The 14,069-nt window shown below is 40.2% G+C and overlaps 1 protein-coding gene across 5 annotated transcripts in view; it reads left to right on the forward strand.

Annotated features, from left to right (window-relative positions):
* Positions 1 to 2,469: 2,469 nt before the first annotated feature.
* The window catches only part of map7d1a (MAP7 domain containing 1a), a 36,960-nt gene continuing 25,360 nt past the window's right edge, over positions 2,470 to 14,069 (forward strand). For 2 of the 5 annotated variants that reach the window (XM_046045978.1, XM_046045974.1), the window contains exon 1: positions 2,471 to 2,910. In XM_046045978.1, the coding sequence (XP_045901934.1) occupies positions 2,841 to 2,910 (70 nt within the window). In that variant the 5' untranslated portion in view covers positions 2,471 to 2,840. Of the gene's footprint in view, positions 2,911 to 14,069 lie in introns of all 5 variants that reach the window. The other 3 variants (XM_046045975.1, XM_046045977.1, XM_046045976.1) reach the window with 3 other exon arrangements.

The following is a 14,069-nucleotide window of genomic DNA, read 5'->3' on the forward strand; positions in this document are numbered from 1 at the left end:
TTTTCCTATCAGACTGCTGGCTAAAGGACTACTGTCTGGGGTGCAGGGTATAGTAATGGTTTATTTGTAACACTGTCACGTGTTCTTAAAAAAGGCACGTTTACCTTGTTGTTGATAGAAATCCATTTAAATTATAGATGAAAGTTTTCAGATGTTACATAAAAAATGTGCCATGTTTGGTGTTTGTCATTTCCCTGCTCATTATTAAATCCATTCAACTTCAATATGACATATGCTGTGTACTAAAAATGCGTCAGAAATGTGTTTTTGTGTGCACAGGTGTTGTGTGCAAGTCTGTGCACACGTACATGGGTATAGAGCTGAGGATGAAACGATTGTTGGATTTCAATATGTTGGCTAAAGAGGTTGCACAAAAGATCTAAAAATGTGCATAGGCAGAGTATTTGAAAAGTAGAGTTAATGTTTAGGACTTTTGAAGCATTTTGTCTACTTTTCTGTAGTATTTAAAGTGCAAAATGTACTTACAGGAAGTAATACAAATTTTTTTAAATCTCCAAATTTTTTCACCATTTATTTCAGCATTTTTACTCACTTATTATCAGATCCATCCTCTTTGGTTCTTCTGTCTTTTAAAAAAAATTGTTACTATAGATAAATCAAGCATGATAGAGAGTATATACAAGTTCAATACCAGTATATAATATTCCAGTGTCTTCTGTTGTTTTTATTTTATTATGCACATTGTTGAATTGTTGCATTAGCTGAGTTTGTTCTATAACAAGAGTTTATTAACGGCTTAATAATCTGTCTAGATTATAAGGCTATTGGTAACTAAAAGCAAAGGTGGTTTAAGAAAGAAATTTGCCTTCTTTTGTCTTTAAATCTTGAGTTTTGGCTGAGGTATGCAGCCATTAATCTTTCATTAGCACTCAAAGACATTCCCTGTTCTCCTTCAATCTTTCCTTGACTTGAAAAGGAGTGGCAGCTTAACTCTTAATTGCTCCTTTATTCAGTAAATGAAATAACATTCTTATCTGTGATTCAATTACAGAATTATTGAATCATCATACTGTAATGACTTTAGGGGGACGGGGATCTTTGACAAAACCATTTATTTGGGTCATGGTGTGAATTCATCAAGGACAATTAAGAAGCATGTGATGACAAGTACAACTAGACTTTGAGACAAGCACATTCAACAATTACTCTTTTGGTTGTAATTCTTCAAAACCTATCAACCACGCACTCTACAGCCCTCCCAACCCCCACCTCCTTCAACATCCCCCACTTTCCAGTTGCAGTGACAGGTGGCTCTTTGGGGGTTTGGGTGAACACAACTCAACAGCTGCACAAAAGAGCCCCACTGGGGTCCTTTTGACGGGGTGTCCCCTCTCAAGCGTGCCGATCAGCCCCTGGCCCAGCCCCCACCTTGGCAGATGCTTTGGGAGATCCACAGGTGGTGGACAAGAAGACACTCTGCAGTGCTTAAAGCTGTTAGATCATTTTCAACTTTTGTGTTTTGAATTGGGTTGTATTGTCTCTGACTGAAAAATTGCAATATACAGTAGCTATCTTGGGTGGAGTAACCTGTTTAACACATCCATCATCCAAAACAAACACCAGACTGACAGGAAAATCTGGTGTTCTTTTTACACCTAAATTAAATACATTTACTTTACAACCAATTAATTTCTGGTTGAGTCTCGGTTGTAGACAGTGAGGTGGCTGCCCTAACTTGATCTTTATTTCAAAGCATGTTGACATACACCCTTAAAATGCAACCATGCATGTTGCTGATGGTACCTTTATCTTCTTCTCTTCTCTTGACTGCATCCACTTTTAATTTCCATAGCAGTCTCCCTTTTTATGCTGCTTTTGTCCTGCACATAAATGCTCTTATAGTTGGATGTGCAGTTACAAACATAAATGTACATTTGAAATATTAGTAATTATGCAGCCCACGTGAAATGTTTTGCTACATTATTTCTCCAACAAAAACATGGGAAATCCTGGTCTTGTATGTTGGTGTATTTTGTGGACTGCAGTGAAAGGTTGTCCTTAATCTCAGGTTATTTTAATACAATAGTTTGTCATATTGACAGACCTACCAACCTTCACGTGTAGGCCTACTGCATTTAGTAGGCTACTTTTATCACTAAGCAATGACAAAACATAGCACAAAATATAGCAAGCATGGTGGGAAAACGTTTTCCAAGGAAAAGGTTTATTGAATATGAACTGTGATCTGGCTGGCTGCGTGAGTGGAGGAACCAATAACAACCAAGGGGTAGTCTACAACTATATTCTTCACATAAAGGAATTAATTGTTATCACTAAAGTTTGCCTTAAGATAATAATATAGGCCTATTTAGGTTTTGCAGTTACTGTATCTTTTTTCCATAAGGTGACATCTGGCTAATATTTAACGAACAATACTATAGGTAGCAGCCATACACCCCTCTTGTTGATGGTACAGTCCGGTCTGCAGGCCATTGAGGTACCATACGCACAAGCGGAGCATCAGCTGCGGTGTGTCGGAGAGTGAGAAACTTCCCTCACTTCTTCTCCCGTGCTTTCTCTCTCCCAAATTCACTCAGACACCCTTTCATTTAAGTTTTTCCCGGAGCGCCACCGCTACCGGTGCCTCTATCAACAGGCGGGTACTTGCTGGGTTGGGTTTTTATTTTGGTGTCGTGTCTTTGGTCTATTTGGACTCTCTCAGGAGGGGTTACTACCCGGTTCGTTCAGGACTTCGGGTGGAGTGACTCGACCAAGTTACCCCCCCCCCCCCCCCCCCCCCCCCCCCCCCCCCCCCCGCCAATTCTGCCTGAGGAATGAGAGCACAGCCGGAGAGGAAAGGACGAAACTCGCATGTTTGAATGAACAAAAGAACAGAAAGTGAGGGTACTGCCGCCGAAATGGAGGAAACTACTTTACCAGGAGCAACATGTAAGTCCTAATTGATGGTTAGTCCAGTCTGCCTTAGAGCTGAATCTGTCTGGTTTAAAAAATACACGAGTGCTTTGTCATTCATCCTCTTCGTCACGTTGTAACAAAATTACTTAAAACGCTGTGCTGTGCTGCTAGTGTTGACTTCATAGTTGCCTGACTCATTTAGGGGTACAGAAACAATGTTGCAATCAAGGTAAAGCAATAGACACTGCGGTTGTCTGATGAATTATGAACAATCCATTAGGAGGTTCGGATAAAGGCTGTCCACAAATCATAAAGCTAACGCAACCTTGTGGATGTCCAGAAGCTTAACACCTAAACCAGATTTTAATCTGCGAGACAATAACAGATTTACCAAATTGCAGACCTTTCGATGACTACAACAAAACGCCGGTTTGATCATCAGCTGACTGCTGATGGCTGTCTCTTAAAACATGTATTGCCATTTGTTTCGCACAGAGCTCAGCCATCAGGGTTGTAGTAGGCTAACACAATTTGCGTTAGATGAGGTAATGTGACTAGTACCATCCCATCCCCCTCCGTATGTTATGTTTAGCTCACTACTAACATGATGCAGTTATAGGAGGTCTGGCAGTGAATAGTTGCTGAATGCACAGGTGCAGTCATGCTCATTTTCTGCATTTGCAGAGATGCATCAACAAACTCCTGAAATCAAGAAATTGTTAAAGAGCAGCTGAGCTTGGGCCTAAGTGCAGGATAAAGAGTGCACCTCACACTCCAGATTGCAATTATAAACTATGTGATCCTTTCCAAATGTCTCAGTTTGAGACCCATGTTGGAAACCTGCCAGTGTGAAGTTGTTCTTGCAGGACACCCAGCATTTGCATCTCCATGCCAAAGTATTGTGCACTGACATGTTTTCTGCTTCTGGAAATAGAAGGGGACACACAATGTGACCACCTCCTTCTGACAACAGAAAACTTCCTTCCTGCTGACAGGGGGCTTCATAGAGGGAAGTCAGCTTGTTTTGGCCCTGCATCAAGCAGGAGGAGAGATGTGCTCCACCCTGATCATGGAAATCTTGACCAGTAGACTGGAGTCTTTTTAAACCACCATGTTCTAAATAACATAATGTGTAATATATAACCATGAAGCTGGAAGGGACTGTCATGATATGTGATGTGACTCATGGCAGAAGCACTGACATCAGGCCTCTTGTTTCATGTGATGTACAGTGTGTCAGCTAGACCGTTATGCTTTCCATACATTATCAAGAGTTATTTTTCCAGCTATCTGATAAGTAATCAGTGGTACACTGGTCATCAGAGCTCCAACACTCTCCTTGCATAACTCAAAGTGGCACATTTCCCCAGCTTGATGTCACTTTGGGATCATGCGTTTCTCTTTTTGTGCAGCTGTATCAGATAAGGATGAAGTCCTGAATATCACTTAATCTCATGTTGCTCTTGAGGTAGATTTTACCTTTATGATACAGGCCTATGTAACAGAGGCACATCCATCACTAAACATCTCTGAGAAAATACATGCTTTCTTACTGTACTGGCTCCAAAGAATATGTGTTGCCCATGTAAAACATCCTCAAGCAACATATTTAAACAACACCTGGAAGCAGCGGGACATAAGAAAAGTCTTTTGATGAAATACAGGCACTAAAGAATGCTCACTTGATCTATCCTGCCTGAAAACTGGATTGGAGCTGTTACTAGTCTGGCCCAGCATTGTAAAAAAAAATAGATTCATGGAGAAGATCTGCTAATCCTTCTTTTCTGTATGCCACTGGCATAAAGAAAGGCTCTGTTTGGTCATCCTTTCTAATCTCCGTACCTGAACAGCTAAACTGGAACCGGCTGAGATGAATAGAAACTTTTATTTTCCTTTTTAAGATTTGCCTTTTATAGCATGACTGCTCATATCTTTAAAATTCTTACTGGAAGTACACGTAGTATGAGATACTGAGGTGTATTTATTATGCATGTGATTATGCAAACTTCGTTTTAAGCAACAAAAAAAAACACTGAGCTGCTTCACCCGCAGCCGTGTTTAAGATAAGGAGCCTCAGCAGACTGACAGGGAGACCAATCACAGTGTATCGCTTGTCTATCCTGTAATACAGGAGAATCAACTGGCTTTAGCTGTCAAGTCATACTGAACCGCTTCACATCTTCAGCCGCAGGAGTTATGTGATCAGGGGCATACGTGCGACAGCGTCCCATTTTTGAAGAGAGGGCTGGTTTAGTAAATTAACGGAGTCCTCCAAGATTCACTGCTTAATAAAGCAACCCACATTGTTTTTGTGTGGGATTAATTGTGAGCAATGCAGTGGTGAAGTGTGTGCCATGATGTGATGTTTTCACGTTCTGCAGGAGATATGTTTAACTCAAACAAAATAGCCACATGTGAAACCACTCATGTTTAAAATGTGCTTGATGATGATGTCATCCACATCCTCCGTCGTGTAGTATTCTCTTGAATTGTGGTGTCCTATAGGTGAGAAAATTTGAAGGTTAAAGTCATTTATGCAGTGAAATTAAATATCTAAATATTTGTGTATCAGAAGGACAAAATAATGACATGCCATTCTATTTATCCCACCATTCCTGCTGTTTTTAATCTCATTTATAGTACTGGGTGCTGTATGCAAATGAGACCAAGCTATGTGTGGGCTCCATCCTGCATAATCCATTTAATTCAGTGTATGTGGCTTCAATCACCGATTACTTTGTCAATCAAATGACATTTTCCATGCATGGCTAAAAGGATTAAAAAGCAGACTGAGAATTATTATACGTTACCTCGCTCTTTTGCAAGATATAATCTTTCTTTTGCTGTATAGATTATTTGATTATTCCTCTACAGCTATTTCAGGCCATGTTGTTTCTGTAAGAGAGTGGGGGCTTCCCAATTCCCACGTTTTCAGATATGTTCAAAGCCTGCATTCAGCATATTTTATAGAAGGCACTCGGCCCTTTCCCTGTGAAGTTCGGAGGGAGAAGGGAAAAGAATAAAACATCTGAGTCACAAAGAACCGACTGAAGTCATGTCAGCACTATGGCGTGGAGGTCTGCTGATTTAGAATCTACAGTGCAGTTCATTTCCAGTTGTTTTGGCTCCTCTGTACTTAGCATGTTGGATTTAAAATGAAACACTGACTGGGGTTAAAGAGCTGAGTTACAGTTTTAAGGCTGTTTGAGGGTGTTCACATCATACTGGTTTATAACAGTGTTCTCAGCATGACTGTGATGGTGACTGGCAATTTCTATTATTGTTTGCCCAGTATGAATGTTAACGTCTTCAGTTTCAAGCTGAAAGTTGGCACTCTGCAAACTGCATAGTCACTGTTTCATACAGAGACACAATCTGTGTCACTGTCCAATTACTCAAGGGGTGCACTTATGCAAGTATGCTCATATTACCCCTGTTCTAACAAGGAGAGGGAGCTGCTTTTCTATTATATAGGAGCTTTTAATGAATTATCCATATAGTTCCTATGTGTTGTCTTTGTACAAGAATCGGGATATGAAGCATTTCTTAAAGTATGATCCTTTCTTTCTGTTGGTGCTAGATAGTCCAGTCCCAAGAAATAAGAAATCCAAATGAGAGAGGGGACTTAAGCTGTGACGTGTAGACAGACAGAGACCAGAGGAAGGCAAAACATGCAGTAGCCTAATGTGAAAAAGGTGGAAAAAAACAGCCCATCTCCAGATCTCAACTCCTTACATAGAGGAGGCATCACGTCAGTGCTGGTCCACTCTGTAGCACCCAGATGGTGTAAATCACACCATCCAGACACTGACCCAGAACCCTTGTAAGGCAAATAATGTAGACAGCCTTCCCATTAACCAGCACTCAGTATTCGACCAGGAAATGGCTACTGAAAGCGGTCAATACGCACAGGCACAGTTCATGATTGTTTTTGTGAACGTGGTGAATGACAGACACAACCTAGTTCAGTTTTTGTATGTATGTGAGGTCTTTTAATTGGACCTCCTGTTTTTTAATTATTAGGATACAAACTGTCATATACAGTGTTTACTCTGAAAAAATGGATTACGCCGATAGAATTAGAGTTGAACTTGCCTACCCTTGAACCACCTCTAACCAACTGAAACCACAGAGTAGCTCCACTACAACAAAGAATGTTTGTGTGGTCTCACCTTGTAAATAATTAGTCCAGTTGCCTTATTTTCTAGCTAGTGTCACTCAAATGCTGATGTATGACAACTGATTGATGCAAACTCATGTTTTCTATCTATGCATTGTGATGATGACTAGAGTAATTCACTCATTTTCTAAAGCCCCATTACATTTGTGATTAGTCACACTTAAAATGACTGGGGGCTGTGGTCTTGCTATATTGGCCTCTAAAATGGGCCAAAGATATTTCACATATTGCCCCAAGAACATGTCGGGCTTTTAGAGAATGCGTTTGAAGGATGACTTTGCAATGTATAAACTGTCTTCAGCTCTTCAGCTCCTTTAGGCGTTTTCCTCATACAAGACCCTTTGATATAGAATACAGTTGAACTAGCTATGGCTTGTCAAGGACGACCTGGCAGTGCTCAGAGTTTGGTGATTAGTAACGGTGTTACGAAGTTTGTGTTACAGTATACAGGAGAATTACTTGGTGCAATACAACATAGTAACTCCCCAGTTAAGTAAAACTGCGTGAGGGTGATTAAAGGAATAGTGCGAAATTTTGAAACACTTCCAATTTTTTGTGCAGATATGAGATTAACAATGTTAGTGAGCTTTACAGATGCTGGTTGGCGAATTTTGTTTCCTTTAGACAGCTGAGCTTGCTGTTACAATCTGTTTACAATCTTTATGCCTCTTTAATAATACAATTTGATCATGGACCTAAATGTATTATCAGTCAGCTGTACTTCCCTTCTCACTGGGACACTAGATGAAAGACAAGGGGAGGGAAGTTGGACAGTGTTGCTTGTTCCTACCACCTCCACCAAGTCTGAAAATATCCCAGACGGGCTGCTCTGCGCTCTCTGGTCGTCTGAAAGTTCCAGTCACCAGACCTGTCCGGCTAATATTAGACCAGTCCACGTTCAGCTAAAGGGCATGCTTCTTATACTGTAAACGCATCTTGGTATCCCTACACAGTTGTACCATATGTCATCTGGAGCCATTTGTTAAGCCTATTTTCACAATTCATTTAGTTCTTGTGCCTGCTTTCTAGCAAATGATAAGATCATTGCAGTGTATTTTTTTTTGTTGTTGATTGATTTGAACTGTCACTGAGGGAGTGGGAGTGAATATTTGTCCTTGTTGTTGTTACATGTGATTAGGAAACCCATGATTGGACCCTTTTGCCAGCAGAAAGGTTCTGGGTTTTGTGTGGGGAGACAAAAATCCAGTTAATGATAACTGTTGGGTGTAATTGTACGTTGAACAGACACAAGATTACTTCCCGGGCCTGAGTTTTGCTATTGGTAGTGTTTACGAAAATAACCACATTGGGAAAAAAATGACTAACAACAGCTCTCTGCGCTACACAGACAAGGACACACACTGTCACAGCTCTTTCAGAGTGCGGTCCTGATCCCACTGATGCTTCAAGAGCAGAGAAGCTCTCCACTCTATTTGCCCCGAGTCATTTTCCCACATAGTGGTAAATTCTGTAGTTCTTTACAAAAAGGGAAATTAGACTCCCACACAGATAAAAAATTCATATAGGGGATTACAGGTACCTAAGATCTTTGCAGTTGTATTAATGACCAGTTAGACAAAGCTTTTAAAGACCATTTTATGTATTTCTAACCTAATATAAATATTTAAGTCTAAGCTTTCTGTTAATCACAGTCTGAATCACGTAGCATCAGTTATAAATCTTGACCCTGTTGCTCTTAAAGGCTGTGAAGCATTCTTCCTCTGGTCAATAAGATTTCAGCATATGAGGGCATTGCAAACTAATTTGTAAAAGATTACACTCTTCCAAAACTAGCACAAATGGTTTACATCCTGTTTGGACTAAAATTGGTTCTCGACTGTGACGGGGGAGCAGAAAACCCCATAATTGAGACCAGTGAGAATTAGATCACGCTGTCACTTCCCAACCCCCAAAAGGGGACGTGGAGCAGGTTGCCAGGAGCGACACGCTGGCATGCCGATATACAGATTCCAGTTATGAATGGCAGCTTGTGCGGCCCCGAAATCCCTCCTCGTCCTGTGATGTCATTGAGAAAAGCTTGAGTTTGGCGGTTCTTCCCTGCTTCCCCCACCACTGGTCAGAATGTCTAGGTTACTTATCCATTTTTGTTGGAGCGTGTTGGTGGCGGCAGTGGAGGCAGGATCCCCAAGGAGCCTCTGCTAGTTCAGATAAGTGGAACCTTTCATCTGCGTGGTGGCTTTGGCTTATACACCAATGCAGAAAAGAGTAGCAGCAGCTAAATGCCAGGCATTGTCCTCAGACTGGGCCAGGTGATGGGATGAAAGCTGTTTCAGTCACTGACAGAGACATCAGTATTCACCGACCAATTGACATGCCATGAAGGAATACTGACTTTTGTCTTCAACCCTCTTGATTGGTATGCAGAATCACTTTTGTCTTTATTAAGCAGATATTAGTTGTAGCCTGATTCATCACTCGGCATCAGAAATATTTGATCTGTCCTTTTTATTGCGTCAGTTTAGAACAGAATTAACTGACTGTCATCTTCTAAGCAAAAATGCCAAATATTCTCTGGTTCAAGCCTCTCAGTTGTGATCATTTGTTGCTATTATTTCACTCATGAGATGGTAAATACTAGGTCTTGGACTGTTGCTCAAATAAAAAGACATTTGATGATATCGTCTTAAGCTCTGGGAAAACATTATTTAATATTTTCTGGCATTTGTTATAGGCTAAATGATTACTGATCAATCAAGGTAATACGTCGGCAGATGGATTGATAATAAAAATGGTTGTTAGTTGCAGGTTTAACTCTGTCCTTGTTTTCTCAGTTTTGTCGTTATCGTATTTGACATCAAATCAATTGACAAGAAGTACGATTAGCGATTTTTTATATATATATATATATATATATATATATATATATATAATGTTGTTTTTTCAGGCAAAAGTACCAAAAATTATTTGGTTGTAATGTCATTTTCATATCATTGTTAATTTATTATCTTTGGGGTTTGCACTGTTGATTAACTAACAAGCAATCTCACCTGGGGCTCTGGAAATTTTGATGAGCATTTTTGTTTTTACAATTTGTACACTAAAAGCTTGATTTTAAACATAATCAATAGAATAATTGATCATGCAGCCCTAGCTAGAAGTAACCAAGTATCAAGTTTGTGTGCATAATTGAATGATGTTTATCTCAGTTCCTATTTAAAATCATGGTCCCCAGCGTCTAATGAAAACTTTGGTTTCTAAACACACACGCAGAGCCTGGTTTGGCATGAAGTCAGTGCTTGTTGTTTACACTGCGCTTCCTGTGTGTCTGGGCCCCCTTGCCCTCTTACATCACCCTATTCGGTGCAGGAGGGACACAACAGGGTGAAGGGGCGACGGGTTAGGGGAGTAAGCGATGAGGTAGTTCATTAGTCCCCTGGCCCATCCCAAATGAGATGCTGATCCATTCTCTGTGTGTTTCCCGTGTTCCTCTTTTCTTTGTGTGGGTTGCCGCCCTTTTCCCTTTCCAGTCTTTTGATTTCACACTCAGGGACTCAATACTCATTTCTCGCCTCTTGTTTGCCTGACTTCCAGTTTTCAAGAGCATATGCTGCATTTCCACAAAGTTTACCAAGTTTCAAAGATTACGCAGATTTAGATTTTGCAACTATTCCATATCATTGTATTATATAAATCTTGGGCTATTCCTGTTGGTGGTCTTACAGTGAGGTCACTCCTTTTCTTATGTGTTTGGCAGGGGACAGAGAAGGTTGTGTTTTAAGAGTGAAGCTTCTGGCTTTATAAATATTCCATGTCTTGCCCTATATTTTCCCTCTGCATTAGGAATGAGCAGCAGCTGGAAGTTATATTAATAATGACTGGTCACTATCATGTAACCACGATCATTTTAAAAATTACCATTACTTCTTTGGATTTGCTTCAAACTGGGGATGTCTGTTTGTTTTTGTATCCGGCAGTTTCACATTGCTTTTTAGAGCTCCTCTCAGCTGAAAGTATCCCTCTCCAAACAGAATGAGCAAACCCTGTCTCAAGAATGTGCTGTCATAGTTTGCTGATTCTGTCATACAGTGAGTCATGTGTTTTGTTGTGCTGAGGAGGACACAGGTCTTTCTTACCTTTATTCACAGGGCCCCTGTGAGCTTGATGAAAAAGTAGAAAAACAGCAGTGTGGTATATTGTCTGAACCCTATGCTTAGTACAGTTGGCTGTCTGAGCCTTTAGAGCCTATAAAAAGCTTCCATTATAATGTGGGCACATGCTGTTGCAAGGACTCGCTTCCTTATGTGTTTTTTATTATTATTATGGCATTCTTATTGCTTGGTCTTAAATATTCATACTCTCTTGTTAATAAAATAATGAAACTGGAAGGGCTCTTGTGCCCTGTAGTTTTGGAGGTGACCAAGTCTATTAAAGTGGCACTGGGGCAGGATTACATGAAGAATCCGGCTGTGTGGGTATTTATAACCTGCTCTAACAAAATAATATGCTGTGAAATTGGATTTCTACATTTTTTGAGGCAGTATTACCAGTTGTCCCAGTTTTAACTTGGCTCTTTACTCACAATGTCATCAGCCAAACTATAAAGTACTAAATTTCATTGTGATTGAACTTCAGGAGTGAATGTACAATGGGCTTTTTCCAAACCAACATTTCTAGTTGCACATATATTTGGTCCAACCTAACATGCCTTTAACTGGCAAATGGCACTGAGTTTGTGCTAATTACCTGCTGATTCTCAACCTGCCGTTCTGGTCCCACACTGTGCTCGTGCATGCATGCATACACCCACTTCTGCAGGGGTTCCTTTACTAGTTCTGCTGTCTTTTACATTTATCTTTTCCATCCATTCTATCCATTGTATGATTTTTGCATCTAAATTGGTTCAGTTGAGTGCCTCAGGCTTTGTTTGACACCTGCAGCTAGAGAGACCCCATAGGGAGACAAGATGAGGCCAATTGAGCTATGGTGCAAGGTTATGGTGTGATGTTCAACCAGTGATCACACTCAGCATGCCACAAATTCCTGAACCTCCTCTGACCAACTTTGAATGGTCTCATACCCATTTGATACTCAATAGGAGCATAAAACAAAGCAATCATGTCATGACATCACTGCATTTACATGCTCTAAATGGTGATCTATTTACTGCCACCAGATTATTAAGAGATAATAATGCAAATAGGATGCTAATTATAGTGGCAGTAAAAAAAGTAAAAAAGTGTTAATATAAAGAGTAGTTTGTATTATCATGCCTTTTCTTAAAAGCTTCAAGGGATGGTTTCATTTAATTTGATAGTGGCATATCCTTGTCATCATAAGCATACAATAAACAGCTACCATCAGATTCTGATTATTATTATCTAAAGCTAAGACTGGAACGTGGATTCCTGCCAACTACAAACCAGTTTGAAGAGCACAAACAAAACACAAATGCAGAAATCTTACACGTGAAATAAACATGTCGACACCCTATTGCTTATAGTAAGAAGCTGAGCTTTTCAGGACCTCTAAAGAAGGGTGACTGGTGCACACCAAAGCCTTCAACATGCTTGAGATGTTATCAAGCCTGTGAAATGCAGTCCTGTGTATTTTTCTCCCTTGCTATCCAATAATACCCTCCACCAAAGTGTTTTTCAGTGTTCAGGCTTGATGGAGACTCGAGCATCTCAGGGGAAGTTGGTATGCATTGATTTATGATAATTAATAATGTAAGTGATGTCACAAGAGGGTGGTCTAATGGCTTTTGGCTGGAGTCGTCCCCTGGGTGCAGTGTCTCTGGGAAGCTAGAGTGTAAATATGGTAAGTGTTCCATAGACCCCCTCTGTTGTATGGGTTGTAAAAATATTGTAATTTGATTGAGCTGATATTCTTGTTTCTACAGTGATTTCATAAATTAATACAGCTAATGAGAACACTCTGTTACAAAAAACTGGATAATCTGATTTAGTCTGGTTCAAGTCATATTTTTTTTTCTTTGACAACAGCCAGAATGGATTGCTGAACAGATTGTGTCATTACATTCAGTACATCTGTGCAAATATTACCTAAGCATTCTCCTCAAAGTCCCGCATGAGTGTGTCCCAACCTTGTTTGCTGTTAGGGGTCCCTGTGTAAACAGTTTTCCCAATACAATTGTACTCATCACTGTGTCAGGCCAGGACAGGCAAAAGTCCCAGAATCAGTCAATAAACTTAGCAGACTTCATTCACTTACATTCAGTGTTAAGTGTCACCTAAATGCATTGTGTGTATCTTCTTTTAAAGCTACTTTTAAATATATATCCAGCTGTGACTGGATGGGGACCCACTTGTAGAAACGCATCTCATTCTGCTACTAGTCGTAGTGATTTTCCTCAAAGTATGAAGTTGAAATTAATTTCAGTTCAACCATTTATGAAATCATTCACTGATTTATTGATTATTTGACCAAAAGCTATACTAAACTACTTTGATAATCAATTAACATATAAGTAATTTATCAAGAAAAAATGCCATCAGAAATTACATTTCTTTAGGTGCTGGACTGGACATTTGAAGAAGTCAACTCGGGCTCTTGAAACTTAAAATGTGCATTTTTCATCAAGATAAATGCAGCTGTAGGTGAAACTTTAATTTATCCGTTTTTTCCCTCATTAACTTTTGTTCATCTATCGTGCACTCTGTCCTCCCAGATGTCTGATAGCCCGGACAGTCAGTGTGCTGCATCAATCAGCCCTTGTTTCAGTCCCTTGCTAAGCAGCACCAATCCTCTCCCTCAGCTCCCATCCCATTTTCATCCAGAGAGCTTCAGGTTTCATTGGTATTCATTGTCAGTGCCACCAACATACCAGAGTGTGTTACATTCTCATTCTCTTCATCAATGACTGTATAGATCCCAGTGATTGTCTGACCAGTTGCCCACAGCCAGCCAATTCTTTGTGGCTCCAGTTCTCAGGTGTATGGGGAACTTTCACAGGATATGAGGCAACACAATAGCTGTCTGTCAGAGATACACTTGCTCTTATCACCACTGTAGCCTAGTTGCCACATCTGCC

Source organism: Micropterus dolomieu, linkage group LG03, assembly GCF_021292245.1.
Source record: "Micropterus dolomieu isolate WLL.071019.BEF.003 ecotype Adirondacks linkage group LG03, ASM2129224v1, whole genome shotgun sequence".
NCBI lineage: Eukaryota > Metazoa > Chordata > Actinopteri > Centrarchiformes > Centrarchidae > Micropterus > Micropterus dolomieu.